The 13,701-nt window shown below is 36.0% G+C and overlaps 1 protein-coding gene across 1 annotated transcript; it reads right to left on the bottom strand.

Annotated features, from left to right (window-relative positions):
* Positions 1-8,915: 8,915 nt before the first annotated feature.
* LOC107857964 (probable leucine-rich repeat receptor-like protein kinase At2g33170) lies at positions 8,916-12,608 on the bottom strand. The gene is made up of 2 exons (XM_047407766.1): positions 11,945-12,608; positions 8,916-9,346 (listed from the first exon to the last, which is right to left on the bottom strand). The coding sequence occupies exons 1-2, from the start codon at positions 12,606-12,608 to the stop codon at positions 8,916-8,918; spliced, it is 1,095 nt and encodes a 364-aa protein (XP_047263722.1).
* Positions 12,609-13,701: the final 1,093 nt, after the last annotated feature.

The raw sequence follows: 13,701 nt of genomic DNA, 5'->3' as shown, positions 1-13,701 counted from the left end.
CATGTGTATAAAATTCATAGACTTCATCTTTTCCAAACCTTCTTTGATGATTACCTTACAGAAGCAAGGATGACCACCCCTGAGCCCTCAATTTGGAGACCAAAGTTTCCATATCAGGACCCCTAAAACCAGTGACAACCCTACCTCTAACCATCTTTCATTTCTAAAAATGCAGAACATGGTCTGACTGAGAAGCTTTAGCAGCAGGTGTATCAACATTAATATCAATATCAGAATCATCAGAAGGCACAGAAGAAGTGTTAGGAAGATAGTCTGAATCTGAGGCAGATGAGACAGAAGGACCAGGTTTGGGGACCTGTTTCTTCGGAAGTCATACAGATTTTGGAGTATCTTTAGAAGGAGTAGAGGCTTTTCAGTAGAGACTTTGTCAGTAGAGGCTTTGACAGTGGATTTTGAAGATGTGGAGGCTTTGGGAGTGAGAGAGGGGAAATTTTATGAGAGAGATATGGTTTTGATGTTTTAGCTATGGTATACTTCTGCTTCAGCTTTCTCTTAGAGCGAATGAGAATGTCAGGAGAGCAATCACACGGGGGAGGAGAAGCATTCGGCATGACTCATTTTTTTTACTTGCCCTAAGTTTCTCTTCCAAATAAGAATCTTCTTGTTGTTTTCTTCTCTGAGTATGTGGAGTTTGAGATGAAGGGATGACGGGAGAAGAGTGTTCAGGAGTATCATCATCGATATCAATGGCGATAAATGAGGGTTTTTGTTTCAGAGTCGATCTTGACCGTCTAGGAATAAGGTTGGCAATTGGAATGTCATCTCGATCAAGGATTTGAAGAGGATCTACTGATAGTGGTAAGGGTTTTGGAAAGAGTGAGGGTTTGAAAGATGAGTAAGAGAAGGGGTGTGGTAAGGTATTGAAGAATAGGAAATCAGATAGGTTGAGAAGGATTTGGGGTTGGATAAGTGAGGGTAAATTGATGTTTAGGTGGAGAATAAGTTATGTAGAAGGATTAATGTCAGATTTTGTAGAAGAAGGAGGAGAGGAAGAAGATGCCATAGTATGTTGAATATTCAGAGGTTGAAGGAGAAGTGGAGATAGAAGAGAAAAAAGAGGTGTATTTAAGAAGAGTGAGAGGGAAGTTAAAAGATGAAGGGACTGTGATTTTGGAGAAACATGCTGATGTAAAGCTTCAGTACGGATATAAAAGGTCTGGCAGCCTTTTGAAGAAGATGACTGTTGGGTTTTGGTGGTTTTAATCATTATAGAAGGAACCATGTAGATGACCTGTTTCTCTTAATGCTACTATGGAAAACAATAATTATACCTGTGTTTGATTAGTCCATGACCACTCTTGCCTTGATGATCCATCTATCAAAAAAAACAACACACAGATATATCATATTGCTTTAAATCTTGGAATTAGGACACACAACTAAATGTGTAAGACTGAATTAATCAACAATAACTCAGGCATAACATATTTTAGTCAATCATTGAAGGAGATTTATACAATTTTAATCATCCCCAATGCTAACCTATTTTTTTTCAAAGTGTTCCCTACTCAAAGCCTTAGTGAAATGTCAGCAATTTGTTCCTCAGTTAAACAAAACATAATTGATATATTTCCTTTTTCAACATTGTCTCGAAGAAAGTGATGACGGATATCAATATGCTTAGTTCTTTTATATTGAATAGGATTTTTGGCTATGTTTATAGCACTTGTGTTATCACAAAATATGGGAACACAACCTACATCTACCCCAAAATCTAGAAGTTATTGTTTGATCCATAACAATTGAGCACAGCATGACCCAGCAGCAACGTATTCAGCCTCAGCAGTAGACAAAGCTACTGAATTTTATTTCTTTGTGGACCAGGTAATCAAATATGATCCTAAGAAGTGTGCCATACATGTAGTGCTTTTCCTGTCCACCAAATATCCTGCATAATCAGTATCAGAGTATCCTACCAAATTAAAGTTACTACCTTTGGGATCCCACAACCTAAGATCACTAGTTCCTTTCAAATATCTGAAGATTCTTTTTACAGACTTCAGATGGGATTCTTTTGGATTAGCTTGAAACCTTGCACACAGTCCTACACTAAATACAATGTCAGGTCTGCTTGCTGTGAGATACAATAAAGACCCTATCATACCTATATATAGTTTTTGTTCTACATCAGAACCTGTTTCATCCAGATCAAGTTTTGTGGCAGTGGTAATAAGAGTACTTATTTCTTTAGTTTCCTCCATGGATAATTTCTTGAGAAGCTCTTTGACATACTTTTGTTGATGGATCATTGTTCCTGATGCTGACTATTTTATTTGAAGACCCAGGAAGTAATTCAACTCCCCCATCATGCTTATTTCAAACTCACAACTCATGAGTTTAGAAAAGTCATGAGTCACATTCATGTTGGTTGAGCCAAAAATAATGTCATCCACATACACCTGCACAACTAATAAATCCTTTCCATTAGTTTTTAAAAAAAGGGTATTGTCAATTTTACCTCTGGTCTGTCCATGCTCCAGAAGAAACTTTGATAATCTCTCATACCAGGCCCTTGGTGCTTGTTTCAACCCATACAAAGCCTTATCCAGCTTGTACACATGATCTGGAAACTCTCTGCTTTCAAATCCTGGAGGTTGCTTCACATAAACCTCTTCTTTGAGAATGCCATTTAGGAATGCACTCTTTATATCCATCTGGTATAAAATAAACTCCTTGTAAGAGGTAAAGGCAACCAACAATCTTATGGCTTCAAGTCTTGCTACAGGAGCAAAAGTCTCATCAAAGTCAATTCTTTCTTCTTGGTTGTATCCTTGAACTACCAGTCTTCCCTTGTTTCTTGTGACTGTTCCATGCTCATCAACTTTATTTCTGTACATCCATTTAGTCCCAATGACTGATCTATCTTTTGGAAGAGGAACTAAATATCATACTTTGCTTCTCTCAAACTAATTCAATTCATCCTGCATGGCTATGATCCAATCAACATCAAGCAATGCATCACTTACTTTCTTTGGCTCTATTTCTAACAAAAATGTCTTGAATGCACACATACTTCTCAATCCAGATCTTGTGGTGATTCTAGAAGTGAGATTAGTAAGTATATTCTCAATGGGGTGCGAACCTTGATACTTGTATCCTTTTGGGATCAATCCTAGTGAGCTGCTTGGAATACTTTTAATGTTCTGATATGAAGCAGTTGATGGCTTAATTCCCCCTAACACTATGCCTTCAGCTTTAGTTCCCCCTGTGAAAGTTCCCCTAAGTTTGACTGCTTCAGTCGATGGAACATGTTGTGTAACCTGTTCCTCAGTGTCGCTTTCTTCCTGCAGGTTAGTCTTAACACAAAACTCATCAAAAATCATATGCATACTTTCTTCAACATAGTTAGTTCTGTTGTTTAAAACTTTGTAAGCCTTACTATGAAGTGAATGACCTAAAAAGATTCCCTCATCACTTTTGATATCAAATTTTCCCAAATTATCCTTACCATTATTATGTATGAAACATTTGCAACCAAAAGTTCTAAAGTGAGAAATGTTAGGCTTTCTACCTTTTAGTAATTCATAGGGAGTCTTTTCTAACAAGGGTCTGATTATGCATCTGTTTGTGACATATGCTGCAGTACTTATTGCCTCAGTCCATAGGTTTTTAGCAACATTTGCTGCAAGCATCATTGTTCTAGCCATATCTTCTAAGGTTCTGTTCTTCTTTTCTACCACTCCATTTTGTTGTGGAGTTCTAGGAGCTGAGAAGTTATGATCTATTCTATTTGATGAACAAAAATCTAAGAATTTTGCATTCTCAAATTCTGTTCCATGGTCAGACCTTATGGAAACTAATGAAGTGCCCAGTTTTTTTCTATTTTCTTAATGAAGATTTCAAAGACATCAAAGGCATCTTCTTTAGAGGCTAGAAACAAAGTCTAGGTGAACCTGGAATAAACATCAATAATTACAAAAATATACTTTTTTCCACCTTTGCTTTATTGTCTCATTGGTCCACACAAGTTCATATGAACCAGGTCAAGACATTTGGTAGTGCTGACATGGATCTTTGACTTGAAAGAGGATTTTACCTGCTTCCCCATTCCACATGCACTACATAACTTTTCTTCCTTAAACTTGGTCTTGGGTAGTCCCAATACCATGTCTTTGGAGGAAAATATGTTCAGTTATTTCAGACTTGCATGTCCAAGTCTTTTGTGCCAAAGGAGGGGATCAATTTCTATTACACTTAGACAAGTCAACTTAGGTCCTGGTATTGCCATTATGTCTGCTTTGTATACATTTCTGTATCTCCTTGTAGTAATCACAATTTCTTTGGTGTCCATCCTTTTGACTTTAACACCTGCAGCAGTGAAAATTACTTTATTACCTTTGTCATACAATTGTGAAATGCGTAGCAGGTTATGCTTCAATCCTTCCACAAGATAAACATCCTCCATAGCTTTTGACTCAGATGAGCCAATTTTTCCAACTCCAGTTATGATTTCCCTTTTTTCATTTCCAAAAAAGACTCCCCTACCATCTATTTTGGACAGTAAAAGGAACTTTTGCTTGTCACCAGTCATATGTCTTGAGCAAGCACTATCTAGGTACCAGTGCCTTTTGTTTCCCTTTACCTTCTCCTGCACAAGAAATCAATGGTTAGACTTAGGAACCCAGACAAGCTTGGGTCCTGCTTTGTTAGTAAAAGAATGAATTAAACTCCTTCTAGTCCAAGCAGGAAGCAAGTAGACTGACTTATTTCTCAGACTAATTTTAGTGCTTGTTTTCTTGGTCTGAGAAAGTTTGGTTTCCAGGTTCAGACTTTGATATCTGCTTTTAGCAACCATAGGACATTCAGTAGTAGGATATCCAAGATTGCCACAAATATAGCATAAGTCTTGAAGATTATCAGCTTCTTTATAAAAACCCAATCCTGCTTTTTCATTGTGATTTCTTTTACCAAGCTGATGAACAATTCTTGAAGAATTTGTCCATCTGTTTGACTTTTATAGATCCAATTTTAATCTTGCTACCTCTTGACTCGTCTTATCCATCTTTTCAGTCAAGTCATATCATTCTTGTTTGTACTTAGTTAACTCAAGTTCAACATTTTCTTGTTCTTTACTTATGGCCTTTTTCCCATGGTCAGTGAGAGTCAGTTTAAGGATTTCAGACTTAAGATCATTATTTGAGGACTCAAGCAGTGTAATTTGTTCCTTGAGAGTGCAATTTTCTTTGTCAACATTTTGCTTGCAAACTTTTAAGTCAATGAAATCAAATTTAAGACTTGCAAAACTGTTGAACAATTTATCCCTATCAGAAGTTAATTCTTGGAAATTTTCAATTAAATCACTCATCAAGGAAACAAGTTTAGTTTTAGAAAAAAAATGCAGTTTTTCTTTTAGTTCAAGTAAACTTACCTCAGAAGAATCATCTTCTTCCTCAATGTCTGAGTCTCCAAAATCCATAAATGCTGTCTCATCAACTCCATCATCATCATTTCCACAGTCAGATCCCCATGCAGCTATCATGGCATGTTCTTCCTTTTCCTTCCTCCTGGCCTTTTGTTCTTTTTCAACTCTTTCCTTCCTCCATTCTATTTCCCAGAGAGGACATTCTCTGATATGATGATCAGTCTTTCCACACTTGTAACATCCATTTGGATTGTCATTGGACCACTTCTTGCTACCTGTTCCCTTCTTCTTCTTAAAAAACTTGCTGAAGTTTTTTGTTATAAAGGCAATTTTTTCCTTATCCAGTTCAATCTCTTTATCACTATCAGAAGCCTTCAAGGCCAAGATTTTTTTAGAAGCCTTCTGTTCCTTAATGCCATCAACTTCTATTTCATAGGTTCTTAAATTCCCTACTAGTTCATCCAAAGTCATACCTATGAGATCCTTATTTGCTTCCTTGATTACAGTGACTTTAACATTCCATTTTGACTTTGGTAGCACCCTCAGAACCTTCTCTACTTGTTCTTCTTCAGTGATGACTTTTTCCAAGAAGGTTAACTCATTTGTTAGAGTAGTAAGTCTTGTCATCATATCATGCAAGGATTCATTTTCCTTCTTCTTAAACTCTTCATATTCAATAAAAAGGAGAGAGATCCTGAATTTCCTTACCTGAGAGGTACCTTCATGGGCATTTACTAAGGCATCCCATATTTGCTTAGCAGTGGTACAGGTAGATATTCTATTGTATTCAGCAGGTCCTAGACCACAGACTAGGATATTCTTTGCCTTAGCATTTTTCTTTAAAGCCAAAAGATCATCAGCAGTAAACTCACTCCTTATTTTCTTGACTTGCACACCATTTTTTGTCTTCATAGGGATAGTAGGACCTTCAATAATCCTATCCCATAATTCATAGTCTTCTCCTTGAATAAACATCTCCATCCTGGCTTTTCGCCAGATGAAATGAGTACCATGAAAGAGTGGGGGTCTAGTAGTGGATTGACCTTCACTGTGACCAGTAAGACAACCGTCTCTGATACCACTTGTTAGAGTATGATCCCTACTGATTGCCTATCTGTGGAATAAGTAAGTATATGTGGTTCACAGAAGTAAAAACTGAACACAGTAATGTTTACGTAGAAAACACCCGGCTCAGAAAGGTGTAAAAACCCACGACCTGTACCTCTACAGGATTTAACCCTAATCTTCACTATAACTTTGAGCCTCAACAATCAACACAATTACAAGACTTCTTGTAAACAAGGAATTAAAACTTCTAACTTCTATTACTACAAAAACACAAATCTTCCCAAGATAAGTGTTCCCAAGTCTTCGAGTTCCGTAACTTGAAGACGTGATTCCTAACTCAGCTTAGAATACTGAGACTAGAACAATTTACTCATTACAACTCAGAAACCTTCCTATTACAAGCAGTCTAAAACATACTAAGTGAGAACTAGGTTCTTCTTCAAGTTTGTGAATGATTTTGCTGATTGTTGATTTTCTTATCAGTGCATGAATGGTTATTTGAATGCATCTTGTCGTCTATATATGCTCCCTCAGATGCAGTCTTTTTTCTTCTTTACTTTTATCTTCTGTAGGACTCTTTCAAGTAACTCACTCCTTGTTGTAACCATCTCTCCTTCTTCTAAATTGAGTAGGACTCTTTTTCTTTATCTTTCTGCCTTGTAGACTTTTTGATCTACCCAAAATCTAACTGCTCCAATTATCTTCATATAGCCGTGTGAACATCCTTTTCTTATCCATGTGTTGACAGCTTATGTAATAATTTTAGCATGTAATGATTTCAGCATGCACTCCATATGTCCGAAGCAGTTTCACTTGTATGGACTAGCTTGAACAACATGTTTCATTCATCTGTCTATGATCAAAATCTCATGCCCTAACACTACGAACATGAGGGAGCTTTAAAAAGTTTTAATACCTGGAGTAATATATCCAATGGTTTCAATTGTCCTTGTTTGGACAAAAGTCTCCCCTGTACCCAATAATTTAGCAATGTCAAAATCACTTACATGACCTACCATTTATTGATCTAACAAAACATTACTTGGCTTCAAGTCACAATGTACCACCTGACTTGAACAGCCATTGTGGAGATAGACCATCTCAGATACAACATCTATCATTATATCTAATCTTTGGAACATGTCTAAGAAAAGGTTATGACTATATAGCCATTTTTCAAGTGTCCCATTCGGCATGTATTCTAATACTAATGCTTTGAAATCAAGGTTGGAGCAACTAGTGATGACTTTAGTAAGATTTCGATGGCGGAGGTTTCGCAAAATCTCACATTCTGTATCAAAACTTTTGAATGCACCATCCAATCTCACATTAAATACCTTTGCTGCCAAAAGAGTATCATCCTTAAGTATCCCTTTGTAGACCTTGCTGAAACTCCCGTTACCAAGCACGTTGCTTTCGCTGAATCCTTCTGTTGCTTGTTCAAGTTCATGGTAAGAAATTCTTTCATTCCCCTTTACTAGAGATACATCTGCTTGACCTACATTTTTCTTCTTCTTTCACAATCTTAAAAATACATATGCGAGGGATAATGCAAGAAATAGCTTACCCACTCCAGAAAGGACATATAGAACCAAGATTGGCTTCTTTCTCTTGGGAGATATGATGACGCATGGTGACACATTAAACTTAGAGTCACCACAGAGTGCGTTATTGGACAGGAAAGATTTGCTAGTGAAATTTGAAAATGGACCACCAGAAGGAATCTCTCCACTGAGTTTATTAAATGAGATGTTCAGTTGTTTGAGATACACAAGAGCTTCTAGTGACTTTGGAATTACTCCACTAAGATTGTTATGGCTCAAATCAAAGAATTCCAAGGACAACATTTTGCCAAATAAATCTGGAATAGGTCCATCCAATCTATTATGTGCTAGAGAAAGATCAATCAATTTAACTAGATCCCCTAAAGTGCTAGGGATCTTACCAAAAAAATCATTTTTTGAAATATCAATGATTGTTGCAGTCTCTAAATTGCCAATCTCTTGAGGAATTTCCCCACTTAATAAATTGGACCAAACATCAAGTTCTATAGATCTTGAAGTCTCCACAAGCTTGCAGGTATGCTCTAATTCAGCTTATTATTGTTTAGATAAAGATACCTCAAACTGATACCGTTCCCTATGCATGGTGGCACTGAACCAGAAAACTGACTTTCTGACAAGTGTAATACTCCAAGATTCCTTAAATTGCAGATAGTATCAGGTATGATACCTACAAACTTGTTGCTACCTAGGAAAAGTTCTTGAAGGTTCAGCATGCCTTGTAGAGTATTTGGAATATGTCCAGTCAACTCATTGTCAAACAAATTCAGATTTATCAGTCCTATAAGATTTCCAATTTGTTCAGGAATGACGCCCTTCAATTTACAACCATGTCCTTCCAAAACTCGTAGAGAGTCGGAGAAATTCATAACAGATGCCGGAAAAACACCATCCAATGGATTCTATGCAAAACCAACTTCTTTTAGTTTCCTACAGTTTGTCAAAGATGTCAGGAAGCTCAGTGCTGAATCGCTGGAAAAATGATTCCCGCCCAAGTTTAGAAACTCAAGGTACTCTAAGTTAAGTGATTCAGGAATTGGACCTGTGAAACTGTTGCTTGGGAGATCAAGTATTCTGGATCTTGAGGAATTTGAGATGGAAGCAGATATGAAACCACTCAGATTATTGGATCCAGAATATAGTTCTTCTAGGCTTGGCATTCCAAGTCCTAAATCTGAAGGTAGAGTACCTGAAAGCTTGTTTTCTTTAAGTGCTAGGATCTTCAATAATGACATGTTGAAAATGCTCGAAGGGACGGAACCAGTAAACTCATTTATGTCTAATCCCAGGTACTGTAGTTTATTAAGATTGCCTAGCTCCACAGGTATCTCTCCTGTCAAGAAAGTGAAATGTATGAGTACCAATATGGTGGAGGAGAAAAAAATATAGAGGAAAGCAATTGCAAACTTCCAAGTGCTTTTCTCCAAGAAAAAAATTGTAACAGCTGTTAAGTAGACTAACTCTCTCGGTACAATTCCAAAGAACTCATTAACAGCTTTCTGTATTTTTCTTTAAAAAAATGTGAGGTAGCCCAGTACACTATAAAGCTCCCGCTATGCACGGATTTGGGAAAGTAAAGGACCACTAGAGTTTATTGTATGCAGTCTTACCTTACATTTTTGCAGATGCTATGTCCATGGATTGAACCCGTGACATCCTTGTCACATGACAACAACTTTACCAGTTACTCCACGCATAATGTCACCTAGGTTGTTGGATGAGAGATAAAGCTCTTCCAAATCTGAAAGATGGAGTAAATTTTATGGATGACCATCTATGTTTGTGTTCATTACCCAAAGTCACTATTCTAAGTTTTGGTATACAAATATCAATTACTTTTATCTCATCCTTCATAAAAATAACTTTGACAGAATTTGGTTAAAATTCTACCTAAAATGTGAGAAAAAATAACAAATGTATATCCTTATGTTTGAGGGTAGGTTCAAAATGGTTCCTTAAATTTACTATTTTATTTAATTTATTTATAGACGTCTTCCTTCCCTTTTTGACATAATATTATGTTGTTTCATACTATTAGTACATTATTAAGTAAATAAATATTTAAAATCTTTCTGTAATAGTTTCTATGAACATTATTATTATTATGGGAAAAAACATCATTTTCACCCCATACTATACAAGAAAAGTCGAAGTCACACCTAAACTATATAAGTGACTTATTATACACCTTAACTATATAAAAGTGATATTATTACCTCCCCGCGACCCCCATTTTAAGGCGCGTATGTTACACTTATTTTAGGCGCGTCCAGCCTATTAAATAACAAAAGTAAACGGCTAAAAAATTATGGAAAAGGCATTGTTTTTACCCCAAACTATAATCGAAAAGTTGAATCTACACCTAAATTATATAAGTGATTTATTACACACCTTAACTGTAAAAAAGTGATTCTTTTTACTCCCTAGATCTGACGTGGAAAAATTCATAATTATTTAAATAAAATTTGGCGTGTTTAAATTAAAAATTAATGCAAAGAAAAAATTATAAAAATTAAAATACTCCTCCCCCAACCCCCGGCATCCATCTCCCTACCCCCACTCCCAAACAATCATCTTTTTCATCACCCCCACCCACAAATCATCATCTTCTTCATCACCCCCACCCTGAAACTCTAACCCCAATCCCAAAGCATCTTCCTCATCATTACCCACACCCCAACCAACACAGTTAATTCATCACCCCACCTCCAAATTCTAACCCCATCCTCAAATAACACAATTCATCCTCCACCTTCATCGAATCAATGTCAATTTCACAATGAACAAAATCAATTGTATTTGATGTTTAAACGGGCAAAATCAAATTATATAAAATAAAAAATATAAAATTTTGTAGCATGGATGTTTTTCGATGAATTCTCATCGAAAAAGTTGAATTCATCATCGACTTTCTTCTCTCTGTCTGTTAATTATTAATCCATCCAAAAATGTAGTTTGCTACTATATTAGATTTTTTTTAATTATAGCTGAAAAACAAATAGAAAAAATACGGAAATGTGTTTGTCATTACCATTTAAAACACAGAGGCCAACAGTCGAGTGACCATTTTTTCAAACAATAATGGCCATTATAGCTGCGATTTTTTCTTTTTTTAAGAAAAGACGATGGGTTTCGGATGAAGAATAATGTTAGAAGAAATTAATTGTTATGGTAATTTTGTTGGTGGGATAAAGTTTATGGTGGTGAATATGGTGTAATGGAGGTAATGGAGGTTTTGGACATTGACAACAATGGAGGTTTTAGACATTAAAGAAGAATGGAAAAAAATTAAATTAAAAAAAAAAAGAAAAATTATGAAAATAATAAATTTATTATTTTTTCGGATTATGCTGACGTGGTGCTGACGTGGCAGCATATGTAAAACACCACACAAGTGGTGTAATGCCTGACAGGGTGTAAAAAGTATCACTTTTTTATAGTTAAGGTGTGTAATAGGTCACTTATATTGTTTAGGTGTGGATTCAACTTTTTGACTATAGTTTAGGGTGGAAACAATGTCTTTTTCCTTATTTTTCGGATTATGCTGACGTGGTGCTGATGTGGCAGCGCGTGTAAAACGCCACACCACATGCAAGTGGTGTAATGTCTAACAGGGTGTAAAAAATATCACTTTTTTTTATAGTTAAGGTGTGTAATAGGTCACTTATATAATTTAGGTGTGAATTCGACTTTTCGACTATAGTTTGGGGTGGAAATGATGCTTTTTTCCTATTATTATGGACACATTAAATATGCTACATAAACTACAATATCTTTAGTAAACAGGGAAGCTCAAGCACATTAGTGGCCTAAGGCCAAATCGAATGGAGGCCTAAACTTTTAACAAAAATTAATACATATTTCTTGTGCTGCCTACAGAAGAGAAAAAAGGAGAAAATTTAAGATTTCTTGTAAAGAAATACAATACTACCTTCCAAGTGCAGTCCTCCAAGATATAATTTTGTAAGAGCTGTTAAGTTCCCTAACTCTCTTGGTACACTTCCTCTGAACTCATTGATAGACAATGACAGTTTTTGAAGCTTTCTGCATTTTCCCAAGTTTGGCGGAATAACGCCATTTAAGTGGTTGACTGAGAGGTAAAGCTCTTTCAAGTTTGGAAGATGGTCACATATAGTTGTTGGAAGCTTACCTGTAAGATTATTGGAGGTGAGGTCAAATATTTCCATTGGTGTAATGTTATATATTGATGGTGGTATAGATCCAGTCAGCAGTTTATCCCGAAGGTCTAAGAAAGTCATGTAACATAGATCACCGAGCTCCCGAGGGATATCTCCTTCCAGAAAATTACTCCGCAATATCAACACTTTCAACTTTCTTATATTGGAAAAGGAAGACAGAATTTTCCCTGAAAATTGGTTGCTCGAAAGGAGCAAAATCCGAAGGTTCCTTAACAAACCTAAAAATGAAGGAATGGCACCAGTAAAGTTATTGCTATTGAAATCAATCACTTTCAACCTCTGCAAATGAGTCAACTCTTCTGGCAATTCTCCATTGAAAGTGTTGTTACTGATGTCGAGGGAAACAAGAAATGAGAGGTTTCCAAGTTGTGGAGGAATGGTACCTTGAAGTTGCATGCTAGAAACGTTTAAAGCTGTGAATTGATGGTGTCGGGAACTGCAAGTGATTCCAATCCAGCTGCAAATAGGACTGAAAGAAGTTGCATTATCAATTCTTGTTTTAGGAAAAAGAGAAACCAATCTGCTGTAGTTATGGGATGAAGTTGCAATCTTCTCGTTTCTTTTGCGGTTTTCATTTTGCTAATCCATGTCCACACTTCACTATCCACTGTTCTCAATATTAGTACAGATGAAGCTACTCTTCTTGCATTCAAATCTCTTATTTCTTTTGGTCGTAAAAACATCTTAGCAACAAACTGGTCTTCTTTCAGTCCTATTTGCAAATACCCACTTAATTTTTTTTGATTTATTTTTTAGGTTTAGAGTGTAAAAAGTTAAAAAAGTGGGGCCCACACGTGGGCCAAGGGACCAATTCATTATTTATACAACTTTATAAATTTAATATAATACACTTAACCCCCTCCACTTATTCCAATATCCAAAAAAAACCCTCTCTCTCCTCTTCAATTCCCAACTCCTACTTTCAAACAACTTCTCCCAAAAATGCCATTTTAGTACGTTCTTCGTCTGCAGCTGCTAAGGGGGCGTTGTTGCTTCACAAGGTTAGTTAAAATCAAGTTTCGATCATTTCTAGATCCATTTAAATGGTTTTTCTTTTTGCTAATCGATTGATAGTGATGTAGGATTTTTTTTTTTTGAATTTGGTGTTTTGATTTAATCGTGTTTTTTTAGCAACGAAGTGCTGAATGGTGGTATAATTGTTGTTTGAAGAGTTATTTTGGCATTTTGATTTGAACAGCATCATGTTTCTGTCCGTAGACCCGTGGTCTATGAAATAAGAATGCCCTAGATATATTTCAATTTCCAGACGTATGAAATTCTTTTAAAACATGATTGCTGAAATAGTGAAAATTGAAATATTAATAGCTAATTAGTTTGATTAGGTGCACTAGTTTGATTTTTAGAAATTGTTGTGTTTTAATATTTTGCATGTTCGATTTTGGTTCAATTATTGTATGTTTGTGTAGTGAACTATTTAATGGTGAGGTGTTTGTTAATTTTTTTTTTTTGGGGGGGGGGGGGGGGGTTC

This window comes from Capsicum annuum, chromosome 2 (genome assembly GCF_002878395.1).
Source record: "Capsicum annuum cultivar UCD-10X-F1 chromosome 2, UCD10Xv1.1, whole genome shotgun sequence".
NCBI classification, from domain to species: Eukaryota; Viridiplantae; Streptophyta; class Magnoliopsida; order Solanales; family Solanaceae; genus Capsicum; species Capsicum annuum.
Note: the sequence above shows the minus strand (reverse complement) of the source record. Positions and strands in the feature narration are given on the sequence as shown.